The sequence below is a fragment of the Nicotiana attenuata genome, chromosome 10, assembly GCF_001879085.1.
Source record: "Nicotiana attenuata strain UT chromosome 10, NIATTr2, whole genome shotgun sequence".
Lineage (NCBI taxonomy): Eukaryota > Viridiplantae > Streptophyta > Magnoliopsida > Solanales > Solanaceae > Nicotiana > Nicotiana attenuata.
The window spans coordinates 19,322,990-19,343,325 of NC_031998.1; the positions used below are offsets into that span (position 1 = coordinate 19,322,990).

Consider the following 20,336-nt stretch of genomic DNA (forward strand, 5'->3'; position numbering starts at 1 on the left):
ATGTGTACTCTTTTTCCTTCACTAAGATTTTTTCCCACAGGATTTTTTTTTTAGTAAGGTTTTAACGAGGCACATTATCTATAGACATCCAAGGGGGAGTGTTATGAAATATTATTTTGTAGTGGATGTCTATAACTCCTAAAGAAGTTACTCCCACTACTCTTCTCCATTATGTAGATAACTCCCACTACTTCTTACCATTATAGTTGTAACTCCCACACCTCCATAACCTCCCCATGATCTTCCTCCATGATCTCAAATGTTTAATGTCATGTTTATGGCATTCTTTTGTATGCCTCTATGTAATCCTATAAATAGAGGGTTTTGGCATTACATTGTATACACTTGAATACATAGAAGAAATAAGATTCTCTCCTCTCTATATTGTTGTCTATTTTATTGTTCATATTGTTACTTTGAGCTAAGTTTCGTAACAACTCTAATTTTTTGGAATAAAGGCACAAGAAACATGCGTATGAAAACGAACGCGTGAACATGACACCGGGGGGGGGGGGGGGGCGGTTGAGCGTGCGGAATCATGTTCCCATAAGTCCTACTTCCACCCACTTAGTAAATTTTTTCACACACACGCGCACTGAATTTGACATCACCGGTAGCTACCGCTTCAGCTCCGCCGACTCACCACCGCCCCCTTACAATTTATTCGGACGCCCATTGGACCCTCCTAACTGGAAGTAAGAAATTCGGTAATTGGTTTCTTTGTCCATTTTCTGTCCGAAACCGGCCATTGACGTTTTCTTTAAGCATTGTTTAAACAGTAGTACAGTACCCAATAAATTAATCAGTTTCTTCAACTTTGGTAAACTTCGACTCTTCCCTTCCTTTTTTGACCCGTTAACAACAAAACCCGCGTATTAAAACGGGTTTATTCCTCGGATCCTTCACAATTATTCTCTCTCTCTCTCTCTTGGAATTAATTCGCTTCTATACAGAATTACTACGCAAAAGCACTGTTGCGTTTAGATCTGAAATTATTTTTAAAAAATCCATGCGGTGAAGAAACCCAGCAATGGCAAATAAGGACCGGCCCGGCTGCTGCAACCCGGTGAAGAAGCCCGGCCCGGTCTCAATGGACCATGTTTTATCAGCACTAAGGGAGACTAATGAGGAAAGGGACATTAGAATCAGAAGCCTATTCGGTTTTTTCGATTCGGACAATGCGGGTTACTTGGATTACACGAAAATCGATAAAGGATTATTTGCTATGCAAATTCCAGCTGATTATAAGTTTGCTAAAGAATTGCTAAGGGTGTGTGATAAAGATAAGGATGGGAGGGTGGATTATCAGGAGTTCAGAAAGTACATGGATGATAAGGAGCTGGAACTGTATAGGATTTTTCAGGCTATTGATGTGGAGCATAGTGGCTGCATCTTGCCCGAGGAGCTTTGGGATGCCCTTGTTAAAGCTGGTACTTATCATTTCCCTCTTTAATTTCGTTCTCTGAGATTAATCATAAATGTTAATATTGCTCTCTTGTTTACTGGTGTAAATACGTGCTGTGAATGTTGTAGAATTACTTCTACTGGTTTGTGCAAGGAAACTATGTCTATACCACTGGGGGTGACTTTGTAACAATTTGCAATATTGACTGATGCTATTATTTCTCTTTATTTTGCATTTTTTTCCTATTGTCTTTTTGTATGTGTTTATTCTCTAATTCTTATATTTAGACATGGTTAAACAGCGTAAAGATCTGTACTGATCCTTTCATATTGTTGAAGGGAAAACAAATGCATAGGATGATTCATGTGTTGCCTGCATGTGTCTTTAATCTCTACATCAGAAGTACGAGGCTTTGTACTATTTTAGAACATCAAGTAGGTTGAAACTTTGTACTATTTTAGAACTTCAAGTAGGTAATTTTTGTCTGATCAATAGCATTGAGAGTAGATGAGGTGCTTTTTTGAAGGGTTGTATTGCTTGGAGTTCTGAAGGTTTCCTTCCCTATCATAGTGCTAAACCTCTGATTTCAGTCCTATATTTTCCGTTCAAGTTAGATATAAATGGCGTTCTAGTTCGGCTATTAATAGAACCATCTGAAGTCTGAACTAATGGAAGAATTTGGTACTCCTATAACTCTTTCTGAGTTTAAAAGAGAAAAGGAATCAAATGGAGGACTATCCCTTCCCTCTATTGCAATCCTACATCTGCTTTTCCAAGTTCCCTTCCCAGTCTTTTGAGTTGGCATTGAAGCCTCAATGGCTAATGTAACCAAGGAGGGAAAGACAGGAAGCAAAAGGTAGCATGGAATGATGGAGAATTGGAGCAAACGTGGTGATGAATTGTAAGGGATTGCAGGTGTTGGGGACTTGCCGGAGGGGGCAAATTTTGTCGACCGGTTATTGTCACCTATTTCCCATGTCTCCTGTTGTCTTGGGATAAGGCTACTATTGCTGTGATGACTAGCAGCACTATTCTGAAGGCTAACACCATTATCTTGTGATCTTTATTGCCAACAGTCATCTCTCTAAAACTTTACATGGTAGCTTCAAAAGCGTATATCATTTGCAGAAGTCCTAAATGGGCCAAACACTTGAAAAGTCCAGCCTTTCATTTTCTTGCAAGACCACCAACATCATTTTTGGCCCATTGTTTGTAAAGACACCATCCTGAAGGCTAGCCGTTATCTTGTTATCACTAACCGTCATCTCTCTTAAAACTTTATACGGTAGCCTACAAGGTACATTTCATTAGCAGAAATCCTAAATGTATCAAACACTTAGATAAGTACAGCCCATTTTTTAAAAAAAATTATGTTTAATGTTCTTTTGGGACATGGATATCGATCAATTCCTGTATGAAATTAAACCCTGTAATTTAAGGTTATGCAGATGATATTGGGATCAAGTGCAATTAATTTTAAGTTAACTTGCAAAGTAGCCTCTTGTTTCTGGTTTCCTTTTGGTGTACCGTTCCCAATTGTACAGAAGATTGAGTTTCTTCCTTGGAGAACCATATCTTGGTGTAGGTTTTCTACTTTTTGGTATACGGCTTGTATATGGGGATTTCCTATCATTAATAAAATTATTTACCTTAAAAAAATTTGGGGTCGAATGCAGTTGGGTTAGTGGACTTTTGGGGCTAAATTTCGTGTGAGAAGGTGGCTTGACGTGTGAAAGTGGTGATCAGTACCTATAGTATAACACTGATTAAAGTAAATACTTGTACTATAATTTATTTATTTCCTTATTTATGTTTTATTGATTATTTTAACTAAGTTATTTATTTATTTATTTATCTTGTTATGCCTTTTTTACTTGGAACAACTACTTTGGGGTGTGTGCGTAAAACTGTTATTTTCCCGATTTAGTTCTTTCAACTCTTTATTTTTCTTCCGTGCTCTGGTGAAGGAATTGAGTTTAGATGAGGTTTAAGTCTATAGGTATTTAAATTTGTTGTAGTATTGAAACTGAGGCCAGCAAAATTAGGTTTAGGCTTAGTTCCAGCGTTGAGCTGGATACTTTATTCTTATATGTGCAGGGTATAACTAAGTATTATTTGTGGGATACCTTGCTTGCTGTTTCTGAATGTCCGGACTAATTTTGGAGATTGAGACTGATCTTGTACAAGAAGCAGCTAAAGGTGCTTATCAGTGAAGCTTCTCAAACAGCCAGTTCCAAGAAAAATGAAGCTTCTCAAACAGTCTTCCAGTCATAGCATTCTCTGCACTCTACCGATTTCTAGCAGATTCAGAATTTTCTTTGTTATGATCAGTTTTGTGTGTGTGTGTGTGTGTGTGTTTTTCTTTTTTTCCGGAAAAGGAATCAGTTGTATGTTCTTGAGATGCTCTGTCTAGTAATTTATGTTTGCCTTCTTCTTTAGTGATAGAAAATATTTGTACTCCTCGTTACAGTGCTAGTTGGCCTTGTGAAGTTTTCTGACTCATAGTATAGAGTTTTTTACTTAATTGTGAAGTTTCACCTGTTATGTAAATGCTCTACACCAGTACTCTTTGTCTGCCTTTTCACTTTTGCTACGTGGTTTGTCGGGTAAATATCTCTTTTAGTTTCATCTACATTGAATAAGATGCCTAAATGGGTTTGGGTTGATTAATTGGATTATGCTTTCTGAATCTACCAAACAAAAATTCCATCTTTTCTCGCTAATTTTGTTGCTTTTACAAATATTCATCTCCTCTGGATATATGTTTCTGGGTCATAATTGTTCCCAAGCCTCATTTCCTTTCTTTAGTTGTCTTCCTCTTATAAGTTAGGGCAGTTTCCTTTTTGCAGGGATAGAAATAGATGATGATGAACTTGCACGTTTTGTGGAACATGTCGATAAGGACAATAATGGGATTATCACTTTTGAAGAATGGAGAAATTTTCTTCTACTTTATCCACATGAGGCCACGATGGAGAATATTTACCGATACTGGGAGAGGGTATGTCTTGTAGATATTGGTGAACAGGCTGTTATTCCAGAAGGCATCAGTAAGCATGTTCATGCAGCTAAGTATTTGATTGCGGGGGGAGTTGCAGGAGCTGCTTCTCGTACCGCTACAGCTCCCCTTGATCGGCTTAAGGTGGTTTTACAAGTTCAGACTACTCGTGCTTCTATTGGTCCTGCTGTCAAAAACATATGGAAGGAAGGTGGTTTATTGAGTTTTTTTAGGGGCAATGGATTAAATGTGATGAAGGTTGCACCTGAAAGTGCAATCAAGTTTTACACTTACGAAATGTTGAAAAATCTCATTGCTAGTACCAAGGGTGAGGAGCAGGGTGACATTGGAGCTTCTGGGCGTCTTGTGGCGGGAGGCTTGGCTGGTGCAGTAGCACAGACTGCTATCTATCCCATGGATCTTGTTAAGACTCGGTTACAAACTCATGCATGTGAAGGTGGAAAGGTTCCCAACCTGGGAAAACTATCAAAAGATATATGGGTTAAGGAGGGGTCTCGGGCCTTTTATAGAGGGCTGATACCATCTCTTCTTGGAATTATACCTTATGCAGGCATTGATTTGGCTGCCTATGAGACATTGAAGGATTTGTCCAAGATATATATTCTTCATGATAGCGGTATAGCTTGTAACTGTTAACTGCTACTCACTTTTCTCCGACAAAATTAAATGGAAAATTTTCTAACAGTTGTTTGATATACAGAACCTGGCCCTCTTGTGCAACTGGGTTGTGGGACAATATCCGGAGCGCTTGGAGCAATGTGTGTTTATCCTTTACAGGTCGTTCGCACGAGGTAGCTCTCAATGTCTAACTGATGCTGCTACCATAAATTTTCGCATTTGTATATACTTCATGTGTTATCATGCAATTTGCCTTTCTTTTCACACACAACTTCAATTTTGCTAGAATGCAAGCTCAACCTACAAATGCTGATGCTGCTTACAAAGGAATGTCTGATGTGTTCCGAAGAACACTTCAGCATGAAGGTCTCAGAGGCTTTTACAAAGGACTTTTTCCAAATCTTCTAAAAGTAGTTCCAGCAGCAAGCATTACTTATCTCGTTTATGAATCCATGAAAAAGAGTCTAGAACTCGATTAGGTGATATATTCTTGATTGACTGCTCCACATTTGGAGTTAAATACAGCTGATGCTGAGGACGATGATGATGAAAATGAATTAAGTTTTTTGGCTCATAGGTGCTTTAATTGTCAAAATCACGCACTTCATTTTACCTAACAAAAAAAAAAAAAAAACATACACATGGTTGATGCGACATTGGATGTTGAAGAAACTTTAACGAGAGTTTTATTCTTAGCCTGACAGAATAACTATGTTCGTGATTGAGAATGGTCTTCATTTGGTGATTTCTGTCCGAGTTTTGTAGGCATGTCCACTGTAAACTAATGCTAATTTACATACACAATGTAATACTGTAAGGTGTAAACCTTACCATTTTTTCTGTATGGATAATTTGCGTGGATGATCGAACTCATTTTGCTCCATTTCCTTCTGTATATAGGCTCGTTTGCCACCTTGGTGCAGATGAAACAGTTACACCAAAATAACAAGCTGCTTACTGTTTTACCAGGATTCATGGTTCGACATTAGATTTCTTATTCTCGTAAAGTGGGATGGTAAGCAATCTGTTATTGGGTCAAATACTTGAGTTAATCAAACAGCATGTTCTGAAAATTGAAATCCTGGCATACTTTATGTTCCACTGTATTAAGTAAATAACAAAAGTATATGCAAAAGAAGAAAGAGCTATGTATGAATATGTAGAAGTACAAAGTTAAACGAAATCAAAGGTGAACAGGAGAGTTGAAAAACAAAATTTATTGTGATAGTATAATATGAGAGATGAAAAGAAAAATTTATTGTCATAGTGCAATATATTTTTCTCATGAAGGTTGTGAGAAGGGTACAATGTTGTTCTTTTAATTTATTTTTTTTCCCTTTCTGTATCCGACAGGGAAGCAAGAAATAGCGTTAGCAAATAATGTTTGATCATTTCCTCAATTTTGTGTCAGAAGCTCATTAAAAGTTTATAACTTTCAGTTTTTTTTTTTTTTTAAATATTTCAGTTACAGAAGTTAATATTTTAGAACGAAAATATAGGAAGTGAATAATCTAGGGTTGTTTTTTTGCGGCTTTGATCTATTAGAATCTTTTATGATATGTTAATATTTAATTGCCAAAAATATTAATTATGAATCCTGCTAAGATTTTGTAAATTTTTTGTAAATATTGCACTATTATATGTGTTCTTTCCCCAGACAAAAAATGAATTACTCCATTTAATTTTGGGCCGTAAAATTTTGTATACTGCTGTCAGTATTTCTCGGTTAGCCGAGGTCTGGGAGCAAAAGCACTATAAATAATGCTTTTTTAATTTTCTGCTGAGATCAGAGGTAACTCGTCGATAAGTTTTCCTTAGGTGTGTGGGCTTTGGCTACTGTTTAGGTCTAACACTATTGGTTTGAATAATTGAACCTCATCCTCCTATTACCCATTGCATTAATGCCTTTGAATTATATATCAGTTGTTTCTCCTCAGGTTCTTCCCAATGATATTGATTTGCTTAATCCTCCTGCCAAGCTTGGGACAAAAACACATAAGCTAAAGTCTGTACTCCAAGGACCTACTTGTTCTGTGGTAATGTTTAACCACCGATACTCTACACATATCGTTTGATCCGTTATCACGTCCTTTGTTTTTTGCCTTCTCTTCTTTTAACTCTAATGAACTGTTGCAGAGTGTGAAATGTCAATGCTGCTTCATTATGTAAGTAACACAAACTTGGTTTATATTCTTGTTTGTATCGGTATTCTTTTCATAATTAACTATTAGTTACTGATTTAATAAGGTACTTCTTTAAAATTCTTACAGGGCTACGAATTTTGGTCGTGCACAATCGTTTGTTCTATGCTCCACCTGCCAACAAGAGACATGTACACCATCATCTACGAGATCGAAGCTTACAGAAGGTTGTTCCTTTAGGGTTAAAAAGAATGCTAAGATGATCTTTTGCCTGATATTTTGCTATAGTTGGTTGAGCTACCAAGGTGACGTATATAGGTGTACTTAAAGGATGAATTAGTCAATAGATAAGTTTTCCGTTTACCAGCTTCTTTTTGTGAAAACGTTCGTACTATGAATAGTTTGGTTGTCTTTATTAATCTACTGCAATTTGAAGCGATTATTCTTCTTGGCTTTCAATTTTAATTTGTTCTTGTGAAAAGAATAGTCTATATATGGGCGTCAAGTTCTTCGGATATATAATTCTGGGAAATACTAGGTGTTTTCCGTTTACTCTGAATAGTGTTGCCAGGGGCGTATCTTGGTTAAGGAACGTGGCCTCACGTGAACTCATGCTCCTCTCCCTAAATCATGTATAACAATATTATATTGCTTTAAAGATACTTAAATATATGTTTGCACACCCATGCTCAAAGGCTCATATAGTGCAATAATTATTAGGTGCACCTCTACAAGTGAAATTGGCGGTTCAAGTCCCACTCGGGACGGTCTTGTCTTCGGCACGGAGTATAAGATATATGTGAGAAAACCACTAAAATGTTCAAAAGAATATAATTTTGAACCTATAGAAAGAATAGCAGATTCAAAGTAAGAAACTAAAGTTAAACCCGTCAAATGTAAATTCTAGATCCACCCATCCTCTTGAAATTTTGTGTCTGCCTCTGAGTGTTGCGGTTAGACTGAGCAAGTCAAGCATAATAAAAATAGAGTAATAACATGTTATAACCAGTTACGTTGCATTGCTAGTGTAATTTTTTTTCTTGTACTGTGGGAGATGAATGATTTCTGTCATTGATATGATTTGGGAAGCACCTTCAATCCATTTAATCTCTACTTCTAGCCACCCTGGTTTAGGTTAAATACTACTGCATAATTGCTGTATAATTTTTTATTTTTACCACCACCAGTAGGCAGCAGAACAGTGTGCTTTGTAATTGGATATAAGCAAGAATTATAAAAATTTGGGAAATAAACAGAAAAATGAAGATGAAATATCAGTGAACTTGATGACTAGAAAGGTAAGAACAAGACTGTATTTCTTAAAAAGAAGGCATTGCCTCCAACACCATTATATAATAGCAAAGCAACAAACTCAACAAGGACATTGGTTGAACAGTAGTTTAATCAAAAGCTAAAAGACTAATAATAGCAAAGCAACAAACTCAAAAGCCAGGCTGATCCATGATATATATGATGGGGAAGTAATATGAAAATACAAGAAGAAAAAGGTAAAAATCTGGAAGAAAGGCGTGGCCTTCCCTTTGCCGCTATGACTTGCCTGTTTACCTTGGTAACTGACTCACATCAGATGCACCAAAGGGTGTGACCTAGTGTTCACTGAAAAGTTGTGGTGATCGCCATTTTCATCCTCGAGTACTCCATCAAAATCCTTCTTTTTCTTCTTTCTCCACATCTTCTTATGCTTCATAGCCTTATAGTGCAACTAATTATAGGAGCTGAGTTTCTGTTTTCTCTTCTCTACAAGTCCTATTATATAGGAGTAACATTCTTGAAAGCCAAGAATTTGTCCACCATATTATCTGTAGCCAAAGGGCTAGAAACATAAAGAAATGGCAAATTTTTATGGTCCCCCCTCCTAGCTACTATATTCTTTTTGTATTAGGCCGTCCTACTTATCCACCACTAAGAATACTTATATTCTTTCTTTCAAAATAACAACAACAGCAACCCAGTATAATCCCATAAAATATGGGGAGGATAGTTTATACGCAGACCTTCGCCCTACCATGGGGTAGATATTCTTTCTTTCAGAAGATTTGAATTAATACAACAATAAAGATATATCTCAATCTCAAGCAAGTTAATGTCAGCTATTCAAATCTTTACTGTTATGTTGCTCCATTTAAGTTCTATCTCAATCCAATAACAGATTTAAATTAATAAAGGTGAGGAAATCTATGCACTCTCCATGTGGAGAAAAGCAAAAAAAAAAAAAAAAAAAGGATAAACAAATCGATTCCGGGGGAATAGAGAAGAGGTAAAGTTAACTGACAAATGGAATGCGTTTCATCAAAAGATGCAATTTAGATGGATAAGTAAGTGGAAAGTGTTGGGTTAAAACTTAAAAAGCATTTAACGGAGGCCATCAAACATATAAAAAAAATAAGTAAAGGAAGCTAACACAGGACCCTCCAACCTACTAAAAGTGGAATATGATGCAGATTGGCTTTCTCTTAATAGAGTACAATTACTTTGCATCGTTCGTTTTTAATACTCATTAAAAAAATTCAAATGCTTCTAAGGAATCTTGTGGAAGCTGAAAGCCACTAATTCATTAAGTGGGGAGGAGACATTATCCCAGCAAAAAAGGATCTAAATGTGGAAAATGTACAATATTTGTCTTTTTCCATTATGTTCCTTTTGAAAGTGAAATTCTTGGTAGACAAAGGAGCTAAAGGGATTGAATATGTTTAGCGTTCTTGGGGATGAATAATGGAGCTTTTATGTTAGTTTAGAGATTTGAGATGTTTGCTCCTTGGAATTTGGAGCTGGAGGCTTCTAGGAATATCACAGTAGGACCACTGGTAGTATATAAGTTACGATTCGACCGAACTCACTGAATTTTGATTAAGATATTATAGTATATGTTAAAAGTAGGGGTGGCAAATGAGCGGATTTGGCTGAATTTGAACGGGTCAAGATAGGTTAGGTCAATAAATGAATCATTGTCTAATCCAGTCCAAAGTATACTTGGGCTAAAATGGGTCCGGCTCAAGATGAGCTAAACAATGGTCATAATCGCTAGCAGTACATCTCTGTTAAAAATTAAAACTTATCGATATTGACCATGAATGTCGGAGGTGTGCTAATATTGACAAGGTAATAAGCTACTGAATCATCATATGACAAGCTGCTGCATTAGCAAGTAATAAGCACCTGCGTCAGATATAGTTGATACTTTCCTTATCAGTAGCCAAAATAATACTTTATCCGTAGATCTCGAGCAAATTCTATCTTTGCTCTATTATCCAACTATTATGTGTTCGTTTTCTCTACTCTTTTAACCAAATCTTCTTTGCTAAGTATGTCAGAATAGTAAAGCAAAAAATGTAAAACAAAATATTATATACAGAAACTTAGACTTAAAAGAACATGCCTGTGGACGTGCCGGAGTGGTTATCGGGCATGACTAGAAATCATGTGGGCTCTGCCCGCGCAGGTTCGAATCCTGTCGTCCACGTTTTTTTCTTTGCCTTCCCAATTACCCATTCTTTGTGCCGGCATTCCCATTCCACAAAGAACTGCCACTTTGCTAGTTATGGTTTTGGTTTCCACAATGAACAACAACAACTCCTATGGTTCAAATAAGGTACAAACAATCATCATTCCTGATATTTACACTAAAGCAACAATGCAAAACCATTTCACAAATTCAACAAGTCCATGCTCAAGCCATTACCAACGGCCTCCTCTCTTTCAATTCCAGTACTCAAATCCTTCATTCCTTCACTTCCCTTCTTCCTTCTCTTCCTTTACAACCCAACATCCATCACTATGCCACTCGTTATGTCACCTCCATTTTCAGCCGCATTGAAAACCCATCAACTTTCTGTTACAACACTATCATTCGAGCCCACACCCTCCTCTTTTCCCCAAATACCTCGTTTTTATACTTCCTCAAAATGCGCCGAAATTCAGTCCCACCAGACTCCCACACTTTCCCCTTTGTTCTCAAAGCTTGTAGTTTAGTAAATTCTCTGTCCCTCGGCAAGACCCTTCATTCTCAAGCCTTGAAGTTTGGGTTTTTAGCTGACGTTTTTGTGTGTAATAATCTTGTTCGTGTGTATACCGTCAGCGGTAATACTAGTGACACCCATAAGGTGTTTGACGAAAGTTGTTGTAGAGATGTTGTTACTTATAATTCAATCATTGATGGGTATGTTAAAGCGGGTGAGATGGACAAAGCGAGGGAAGTTTTCGACGAAATGCCTGAAAGAGATGCAGTTTCTTGGGGCACCCTTTTGGCTGGATATGCAAAATTGAACCAGTGTAAAGAGGCTATTGAGCTGTTCGATCAAATGGTTTCGCTAAATGTAAAATTTGATAACGTTGCATTGGTTTCTGCTCTCTCAGCTTGTGCACAACTTGGGGAACTAGAGAAGGGGAAGACCCTACATGATTATATTAGGAAGAAGGGTATTCACATAGATTCATACTTGTGTACTGGATTGGTAGATCTATATGCCAAATGCGGGTGCATTGAGATTGCTATGGAGATATTTGAGACAAGCTTGGAAAAGAAAGTGTTTACTTGGAATGCTATGCTAGTTGGATTAGCCATGCATGGTCATGGCCAGTTATTGTTTGATTACTTCTCAAGAATGGTGGAAGGTGGTGTTAGGCCTGATGGGGTAACTTTTTTGGCATTGTTGGCGGGATGTAATCATGCAGGTCTTGTTCAGGAAGCTAGAAGGTTCTTTGGAGAAATGGAAGAGGTTTATGGTGTTTGTCGAGAACTAAAACATTATGGGTGCATGGCGGATTTGCTGGCACGTGCAGGGTTGATTAAAGAAGCTATGGAGATGATAGAGGCAATGCCAATGGCTGGTGACGTGTTTGTGTGGGGTGGTTTGCTTGGTGGGTGTAGGATACATGGGCACGTCGAGCTTGCTGTTAAAGCTGCTGAAAATGTGATGGAGGTGAAACCTGAAGATGGTGGGGTGTATTCAATCTTGGCAAATGTGTTTGCAGATGCTGGCCGTTGGGATGATTTGGTCAGTATAAGGAAAAGAAGAGATTGTGCACAGATCAAGAAGAGTGCTGGTTGTAGTTTGATTCAGTTGAATGGGGTAATACATGAATTTATTTCATGGGATGACTTGCATCCTCAAAGCAAGGAGATATATTCTGTCTTAAATTGTCTACAACTCAATTTGAAGCATTCTATTGCCGATAGGGTTTTGATGAACTAACAATACATTCTTTTCACTGGTACAACTATACTACTGTCATTTGACGTGTAAAAAAGTTCTTGAGTAACATCTCAGTCCAGGTTCTGTGTATTTTCTTTTGTTCCTCGACTACACAAACTTCCTTTGTTTATAGACAATTCTTGAATAGCATTTCTTTTCCACGAGCTACTTCAGGCAATACATCGCTGGATTATGCTTTATTGGTAAATAGTTGTATTCATCTTTTCCACTCAGCCAAACGACATACTGACACAACTTTTCTGTTTGAGCAAATGCAGCCATTACCAAGTCATCATACTAGTTTATTCCCACCTGCCAAAACAAAACAGTGAACTGTAATTGCTATTAGCATTAACGTTTAGAAATGACAAAGAAGATGATAGGATCCAGTTCACTATTTCTCTTAAAAGCAACTTGTATGTTCTTTTAGTTAGTCAATACTTCACACAAACACTCATAATCAACGATTGCAAAATATAACACCAATATACCCAATAATATCTTACACTGTGGGGTCTGGGGAGGGTAGTGCGTACACAGACCTTACCCCTACCTTGTGAGGATAGAGAGGCTGTTTCCAATAGACCCTCGGCTCAGGAGCGATTGCAAAATATAATATGCAAATTGATTGTGGCTATTTCAGGAAGTAAAATCTAAATACCTGTGAAATTATTCAAGAAATATTTCAGCTTAAAAGAAGATTAAACACATCTCTCAAAGAGATTATGCCTTCTAACTGCCGGGAATTGGGATCAATGACCACAATGCGCCGGACAACTGAAACAAAAGAGAAGGCATTCATTAGAAGATTATGAGGCTCACCAAAAGAAAAGAAAAAAAAAGAGGTACAAACTTGGATCTGAAAGGAGCTCCATTATCTTATACAGTGAATCGAAACGTGTGCATGTCCTACAACGATCACGAGATGCTTCATCTAAGACCTCCAGGACCTGTGTTGAAATTCAATTAATGCATTATATGCAGAAAAAGTATAAGAAACCTTAGGTAACAACAGAATTACAACTTCAATCTACGCGGATTTACACACACAGTGATAGAATGTCCGCATGCCCTAAAAGAATCATCAACAATAACAACATTATTTAACAAAAAGATTCCGCAGTACTTTTACCCATAATATCTTGAATTAATCAAGATGAAAGAGTTCCAAGAAGCGAGTTAAAACCAAAAGGTAACTAAAGTTTAAGCAGCTTCATATCACCATACAAGTATGACTGTCCATTTAAGTCTTCATAGAGTATTCTGTATACCAAAGAACTTAGGTTGGAGACAAGAAAAATGTTTTCAAATAAATTCACCAACTTTTGTAGCCCACAGAGTTCTTTTGCATACCAGCACCTCGCTTATATTAGCATGCATGATAATCGTGAGGGGACAAGAGACGGTGGATTGAAATGCACTTACTTGGGCCATGGTCATCTGGTCAAGCCGAAAGCGAGCATACACATTGCCTCTCGCCAAAGAGGTAACGTCACTATGTAAAGACAGCAAAATAACAAGTTTGTAATACTTAAAGTAACAAACCAACTTCAATGATGCTGAAAATGAAAAATCTCAAGCATTTACCATCAGAAGCGCATGAATTACCTCCGAGAGTACACATTTACAAGGGCTCCATCATCATCAAGGATAGGTATTGAACTTACCTGACCTGTCAGAGCAAGAGAAAGACATGCTTAGTAAATGTCTTAGTTACCCTAACATATTTGTTCTGCTCATATAATACTCTTGTGTACCTTCTATTAGTAATTTAAGAGCAGAACTAAGGAGATCTCTGCTGTATAATGTTAATAATACACGGCTGCTAGCCCTTCCACCAACTTCTCTTGCCCATGTACCTAATGGAAGATTACCCACTGGTTGTTTTAGAAGAGGCAGATACTCTAGGGAGTGCCTAAAATGCCTGCATATGTCTAAGATTTTCCAAGGGAAATAAAACCAAACATAAGCCCTTGCGAAAAACGTTATGAGGTAAAAAACTGCTGAAGTGGAAAGCAAATTATAGAGAAAACGCACGCTGTGATATTCCTGCGAGGCATGCAGTATGCAACAACTGCACGCATGACTCGTCTTCTGGTGAATGTAAAAGTGGAACTGCAGAGATCTTATTGTGTAATAATAATAAGGCCACATCTTTCAGTGAGTCATCAGGTCCAGCCTGTGATTGAAGAGAAAATAGGAGGAATGAATAGAAAGAATAAGATTCTAGATAAAAGCTACTCTGAGAGAAAACAAAGAAAAATTTCTCATGGTTAGATAGCCTGCAAATACGTAATCGCTCCCCAACAACCCCACCCCCCTCAAGCCAAAAAAAGAAAACCCGTACCTCCAGGGAGAGACATGTCAAACAAAAGCAAAAACCATTTTATTCCATATAACAATTAGAAGGGCCAAGAATAGTTTGTGAATACTCCACTAAGCATAAAATTACATACTTGCAGTAACACCCTTCTGTTTGGAGGTATCATAGGCCCTGACACTTCTGCATGCAGTTGGAATTTTCTGTATTTCCAAGCTGAAACAGTGTGCCTTTCAAGCTCATCGTTGGTCAGCATTGAATGACTTCCATGGAGCTGCAAAACGTAGTTTACCCTAGGCATGATATATAGGAATGAAGCATAGATGATACATGACGACAATGCACTAGTTATATACAAATCTAATAGTAGTAATAAAATTTATTATTAAAGATCAAAAGACAGCATCAAAGTCATCTAATAGGAGAATTCAACTGCATAAAATTATACATAGTAGATGGAATTCAGAAGGCACTATCTTCTTGTGATTAAACCTTACTATATCAATTCTCCCCATAAAATACAATGCAAGGAACATTCATCTGCAGGTTTATGATCCTCAATTGAACATAAAAAGTCACATATTTCAAATATAAATGAAAAATCGCTCAAACGGCATAGGATTCACTCTTCACTATTTGCTGCATTAGAAAGACCAAATGCTTTGACATGAGGTGGACGGGGATATTCCTCCATGGACAAGCAACTTATTAGCCATATAGAAATGGAGTTTCTGAGTTTTTACTAAAAACATGGGTTTTGATTATTAAGATAATGAGAAACAAAGCCAGAAAATCTTCCTCAAGAAAATATTATTCACCGGCTCATTTTTAGCACTTAAATTCAAAGCTCAAAAAAGTTCAAAACTCGGCGGACAATGGACCCGTCCCTCTACCCTTCTCCACTTAAAGACCAAGCTTTTGTCTACCGCAACATTCAAACTGGTGACATATGCCTAACTCACACATCACGTGCTCCACTCTTACCACTATATCAAAGCCCTAGGGCCTCAAAAATATTTGGAAAAATTAAAAATTTAAAACCAGTTGCCAGCTGTGCTTAACAACTACTAAATAGTACCTTCAACAATATCAAAATGAAATCAGAAGCAGTAAGCATTCCCGACATCTTCGCATTCCGCTCATCCCAAAGAGGAATCACAGCAAGTCCCTAAACATATGTTCAACTAGTGAACTTCAAAATATATTCCAAGCATAAAACAAAAATCAACATGTAAATTGAATGGAGAAAAATAGTGTATAACAAAACATTAAAGACATAGTAAGATTGCACGAACTATTACCGGACACTAGAATTTTTCAACCAACACAGTTGCATTGATGCCCAGCCTATATCCAGGGAACATCACAGGCTCAAGAGCCATACTTTTGGCAGGATTCACCTGCACTGAATAATATTTTTCCTATCCTGTGTTTTCTTCAACGAAACCAACCCAAGAAATAGATTTTCTAAAGCACTGCAGATTAAAGGAAAGACACTCTCTTCCCCATCACAGAGAAAGTTGACAAATGAAAATTACTCCCTCTGTTTCAATTTAGATGACACACTTTCCTTATTAGTCTGTTCAAAAAAGAATGACACATTTCTACAATTAGAAATAATTCAACTTTAAACTCTTCATTTTACCCATTTTACCCTTAATGAGAAGCTTTTATAACCACACAAATGTCATGGCCCCACAAAGCTTTTACCCCTTAAGCTTTTAAGACCACAAGTTTCAAAAGTCTTTTTTTTTTTCTTAAACTCCATGCCGAGCCAAACTACCTCGTCCAAATTGAAACGGAGGGAGTACACGGCTATATTCCACAACCTAAAATATAGGAACATCTGAAACATAAATGGATGAGGTGCCATACTATAGATCTTCCTACCCTGTATACGAAGGTCTCCACAAGTCACTTTTTGGAATAGGCTAGGGGTGTCAAATGGGCGGGTTGGGTCAATTTTGGGCGGGTCAAAATGGGTTGAGTCAATAATTGGGCGGGTCAAACTTGGCCTAAGATGGGTTGGGTCAAGATGGGTTAAAATTCGGGTCATAACCCAACCCGCCCAACTCTTATTAAACTTTAATTAATATGTGTTATTTTCTTATGAATTGTATAATTACTAAATAAGGCTTTTTTGCTTTTGTTATGGTCATATTTAAAATATTAAACAAAAATAAAATTATTTCTAAGATATTTTGACAAACTTACTCATGGATCAATTTGGGCTAAAAATTAGCCCAACTTTAAATGGGTTGAGATGGGTTGGGTCAAGATGGGCTAAGTTCAATAAATGGGCGGGTCAATAACCAACCCAACCTTGGGCGGGTTGGGCGGGTCATTTGGGCTTGGGCCAAATTTGACAGCCCTAGAATAGGCCATATAAGCAAGAATCCAAAGGGTAAAACAAAGTGGTCTCATATAATAGAAACAACTATGCTTCTTTCACAAACTAGTCGGGTCGTCTATATTAATTCTCAATATCCATTATATTCTGTTTGGACCCATTCCCAATACTCAATAATTTATCGTTTAAGGAAAACTAGTGTTCACTAGCTGAAGAGGTTCTCTGTATTTTTCTATTACATACAAATCTCTAAAACTAAAAGGACTTGTGGAAAACACCAAACAATAGTGTAATGTGGAAACACGACAAAGTCTTAACCCCAACTAGTCTATATTGCGTATATAGATCTTTTATTTCCATAATGTTATGTTCTTCGCCAAGTCCACATAGATTCTGGAAAATGAATGACTTTCCCTCCACGTAATTCTCGGTCAATTTTGTATGTCCCAGCAGTCAGGTTTGGTCCTTCAGGCAGCAACTCCCGCTGGTATACAATCCACAAAGGAAATTGGGCTACGAGGTGAGTAACTATATCTGACTATTACTGCCGATCCATGCAATTCAATAGCAAATAACAAAGCAAAATGATATATTCATCTCAAATGGCAAACCATTCCGAAATCAAGAATAAACTAGTCTTAATAAAGTGCAGACATTTTGGTTGTAGATTTATTAATCAAGTCCATAATTGAAATGTATAATTTGGATATTTACTCGAGTTATAACTCATATGCAAATCTCCAAGACAAATTACAACTTCCAGAATTTGCTTGAGCAAGTACTTATTAGCTACAACCTTGAGCTTGAGGACAAAGGCGTCTCTGACACCCAAGAGGAACAAAGAAGACGGTCAATAGTGTGCATAGAAAACCGAACCTGTTCATACATGATATGAAAAGCCTGTTTCACAGCCACTTCAGAATCTAATGCAAAGACCTATGAAGAATCACCAGTTAGGTAGTCAGTAAATTTAAATAGAGATATTATTAAGCAATGGCACAATACAAGGGGAAAGCATAGATAAAGACTTCCAAACCTTTCCTGAATTTGGAATCAGCTCATCTGCTCGGGAAGATGACAACAACATGAATAGACGACGGCGGGAAACATCTATTTCATTGGCTGACAACTGCATGACTGGTTCAAGCTGTAGTCCAAGTGAAGATGAAGCCTGGTTGGTATGACAAGGAAATTATACGGAATTAAAATGTGAAGGAAAGTGGTTGCATGAAATCATTATGAGTAGTTGTCACTTGTCAGAATGAGGGACGGAAAAGGAAACTCTGGTATGGTCATTAACCATATCACGTAAGAAATTCTTTTCAGGTCAGCACTGACCTCTAGATGCATGCTTCTAACAAAACCCGAGACCAACTTCGACTGAGTATCCTCTCTTAGTAAGGCAGAAGGTGTGGAATCTGATTCCTTAACAAATATTAAGTTATTGATTGCACCATATTCATCCTGAACACAAAGCTGTTCCTGGTCGACTTGCCAGGTTCCATCAATCAAGAATTTGTACTGCATAGTTCATTTGGAGCCAGTAAATTCAACTCCATACAAAATGTGCACTTTCCTTTATTTTAAGCAGGTGTCGCTGTGCATGTGTAATACATCAGTAACAGCTATAATATGTAAAACTTTACGATACTCCATATCTTGTAAAGAGGTAACATTTGCTAATGGTTAACTTGTTAAGAAAGCAAGTATGTTCCTGAAAATCAAATTATTTAACAGAATAGACATATTAGACACAAAATAGGATCAATTTACACATCAGCCAAAGCATCAAAAGCAAAGAATACCGTAATCCTCGAGAACTACACATGAAAAATCATTAAACCTATTGATGTACAGTAGTACCAAATCTCGGAAATATATTTGCATGCCTACGTATTTGCTGATTCTGAGACGCTAATAAGCATATCGATGCATCTTCTTAGAGGCAGTTAAAGTGTGGCAACACAAAAGGTGTACAGGGACTTAGACGGTAGGATCATAGTGAGTAATAGCATATCTCCCGGAGTATTCCCTCAATCTCAATTTAGTTAGTTAACTTTCAGTTATAATCCATCCAATTCATTTGACCAACCCTGATTATCTATTTCTTTACTTTATCAAAACTTCTAGCTCTGTGAACTTGGCTAGGCCCTTGCAGATATTCTGAATGAAAAAGATGAAACTGTTGTCGCATACAGCACCTAAGATAAAATTGTCATCGATCTTTTCTTTTGATTTTTAGGTGTACTTTGGCACAAATTCATTAGCTCGTTACACAATCATCACATAGAATTAAGGGAATACCTGATGATAACCTGGTGGAAGATCAATGATCCTCTGAAAAACGGTGGCCGAACCCTCCAACAAACTCATCAGTAGCTGATCAGTCCAGCTGCACCACCCAAAATCACAGGCACTTAGGCCAAACAACAAGCATGTAACGTGCACTTTGTTGAACCATAAAATAAGGGGTTTAAAAATAAAAGAATAGTTGTAAATGAGAAATTAAAAGTACCCATTGAAGGAACCATAGAGGAAAACTTGACTACCACCATATCGCCATGTAAAGGTTATTAGTACCATTTCCTCTTCAGACCCAAAACTTCCCTTTTGTGATTTCGTATATATACATGCTTTTACCGAAAGACAAAATCAGCAAATCAGACAGAAAAAATCAGTGGAAATGGGGAAGCAAAGAGCATCGGTATACCCGAATGACAAGAAGCCAGCGAAGAGCAGAAATTATATTAAAAGAAAAATGACTAGAGTAAGCAAAGAATGGAAAATGAAAATGTAACAATGGATGCGACATGGAAATACTACTAATATGATGTTTGTGTATTTTAATGTTTGAAATAGTTGCAGAGGCTTTCTATTGGTTTCTATTTCTTTCTCTTTTTCAACGTTTTTTACGTTTTGTCATTTAGGTTGTTTGGCTTTATATAGCAAGAATGACATTTGTATTTAGTTTCTCTTTCATATGTCCTATGTGTTTGTCCTTCTTTGATGTATGATTCTACAGTAAAGCTCGTTGCTATTTGAAATATGGATAATTAATTTCAAAATTAAATTTGATATAATTTTATCTTATATTTGATTGGAATAAAGTATAGTATACTAATTTTGAGATTAGTTATTTCGGAATTATAGTGTTATTTTTATTCTAATAAAAAAGTGTAATAATTAATTCCGAGATATTTAATTTTGGGATAACTGATTTCCCAACAAAAAAAAATGGTGTGTGAAAACTGCGGCAGTCTTGACATATCC

At 37.1% G+C, this 20,336-nt stretch overlaps 4 protein-coding genes and 1 non-coding gene across 11 annotated transcripts; 4 read left to right on the forward strand and 1 right to left on the reverse strand.

Annotated features, from left to right (window-relative positions):
• Positions 535–5,911, forward strand: LOC109233112 (calcium-binding mitochondrial carrier protein SCaMC-2-B-like). Its single transcript, XM_019398878.1, has 4 exons — positions 535–1,430; positions 4,255–5,040; positions 5,125–5,215; positions 5,329–5,911. The coding sequence occupies exons 1-4, from the start codon at positions 1,031–1,033 to the stop codon at positions 5,519–5,521; spliced, it is 1,470 nt and encodes a 489-aa protein (XP_019254423.1). The 5' UTR covers positions 535–1,030; the 3' UTR covers positions 5,522–5,911.
• On the forward strand, positions 5,974–7,623 carry LOC109233113 (40S ribosomal protein S27-1-like). 2 transcript variants are annotated; one of them, XM_019398880.1, is made up of 4 exons: positions 5,974–6,057; positions 6,980–7,078; positions 7,179–7,207; positions 7,313–7,623. In XM_019398880.1, exons 1-4 carry the CDS (start codon positions 6,055–6,057, stop codon positions 7,509–7,511), a joined length of 330 nt encoding a protein of 109 aa, XP_019254425.1. In that variant the 5' UTR covers positions 5,974–6,054; the 3' UTR covers positions 7,512–7,623. The 2 variants fall into 2 exon arrangements, with proteins under 2 accessions (XP_019254425.1, XP_019254424.1); XM_019398879.1 differs by lacking the exon at positions 5,974–6,057 and having other exon boundaries at positions 6,494–7,078.
• LOC109233114 (pentatricopeptide repeat-containing protein At5g61800) lies at positions 10,371–12,463 on the forward strand. The gene has a single exon (XM_019398881.1). It carries the CDS (start codon positions 10,780–10,782, stop codon positions 12,394–12,396), a length of 1,617 nt encoding a protein of 538 aa, XP_019254426.1. The 5' UTR covers positions 10,371–10,779; the 3' UTR covers positions 12,397–12,463.
• Positions 10,583–10,664, forward strand: TRNAS-AGA. The gene has a single exon. It is a non-coding gene; the product is annotated as a tRNA-Ser (tRNA).
• Positions 12,345–19,948, reverse strand: LOC109233115 (sucrose nonfermenting 4-like protein). 6 transcript variants are annotated; one of them, XM_019398884.1, is made up of 14 exons: positions 19,582–19,946; positions 19,371–19,458; positions 18,405–18,548; positions 18,103–18,237; positions 17,943–18,002; positions 15,795–15,884; positions 14,853–14,990; positions 14,434–14,575; positions 14,154–14,330; positions 14,005–14,068; positions 13,822–13,891; positions 13,250–13,346; positions 13,058–13,173; positions 12,345–12,708 (listed from the first exon to the last, which is right to left on the reverse strand). In XM_019398884.1, the coding sequence occupies exons 1-13, from the start codon at positions 19,647–19,649 to the stop codon at positions 13,082–13,084; spliced, it is 1,365 nt and encodes a 454-aa protein (XP_019254429.1). In that variant the 5' UTR covers positions 19,650–19,946; the 3' UTR covers positions 12,345–12,708; positions 13,058–13,081. The 6 variants fall into 6 exon arrangements, 5 of the variants coding, with proteins under 5 accessions (XP_019254429.1, XP_019254430.1, XP_019254427.1 ...); XM_019398885.1 differs by having other exon boundaries at positions 14,154–14,255; positions 18,405–18,587; XM_019398882.1 differs by having other exon boundaries at positions 18,405–18,587.

What these genes read in the sequence shown, in the direction of transcription:
- LOC109233113 (XM_019398879.1), top strand. Translation starts at nt 6,944, where the DNA reads ATGCCTTTGAATTATATATCAGTTGTTTCTCCTCAGGTTCTTCCCAAT. An exon ending in AAGGACCTACTTGTTCTGTG is followed by an intron (nt 7,079 to 7,178) that starts GTAATGTTTAAC and finishes GAACTGTTGCAG; the next exon opens with AGTGTGAAATGTCAATGCTG. An exon ending in TGTCAATGCTGCTTCATTAT is followed by an intron (nt 7,208 to 7,312) that starts GTAAGTAACACA and finishes AAATTCTTACAG; the next exon opens with GGCTACGAATTTTGGTCGTG.
- LOC109233114 (XM_019398881.1), top strand. Translation starts at nt 10,780, where the DNA reads ATGGTTCAAATAAGGTACAAACAATCATCATTCCTGATATTTACACTA.
- LOC109233112 (XM_019398878.1), top strand. Translation starts at nt 1,031, where the DNA reads ATGGCAAATAAGGACCGGCCCGGCTGCTGCAACCCGGTGAAGAAGCCC. An exon ending in GGATGCCCTTGTTAAAGCTG is followed by an intron (nt 1,431 to 4,254) that starts GTACTTATCATT and finishes TCCTTTTTGCAG; the next exon opens with GGATAGAAATAGATGATGAT. An exon ending in TTACAGGTCGTTCGCACGAG is followed by an intron (nt 5,216 to 5,328) that starts GTAGCTCTCAAT and finishes CAATTTTGCTAG; the next exon opens with AATGCAAGCTCAACCTACAA.
- LOC109233115 (XM_019398882.1), bottom strand. Translation starts at nt 19,649, where the DNA reads ATGGTACTAATAACCTTTACATGGCGATATGGTGGTAGTCAAGTTTTC. An exon ending in GTAAATGTGTACTCTCGGAG is followed by an intron (nt 13,892 to 14,004) that starts GTAATTCATGCG and finishes GTCTTTACATAG; the next exon opens with TGACGTTACCTCTTTGGCGA. An exon ending in ACCAGATGACCATGGCCCAA is followed by an intron (nt 13,347 to 13,821) that starts GTAAGTGCATTT and finishes ATTTCAACACAG; the next exon opens with GTCCTGGAGGTCTTAGATGA.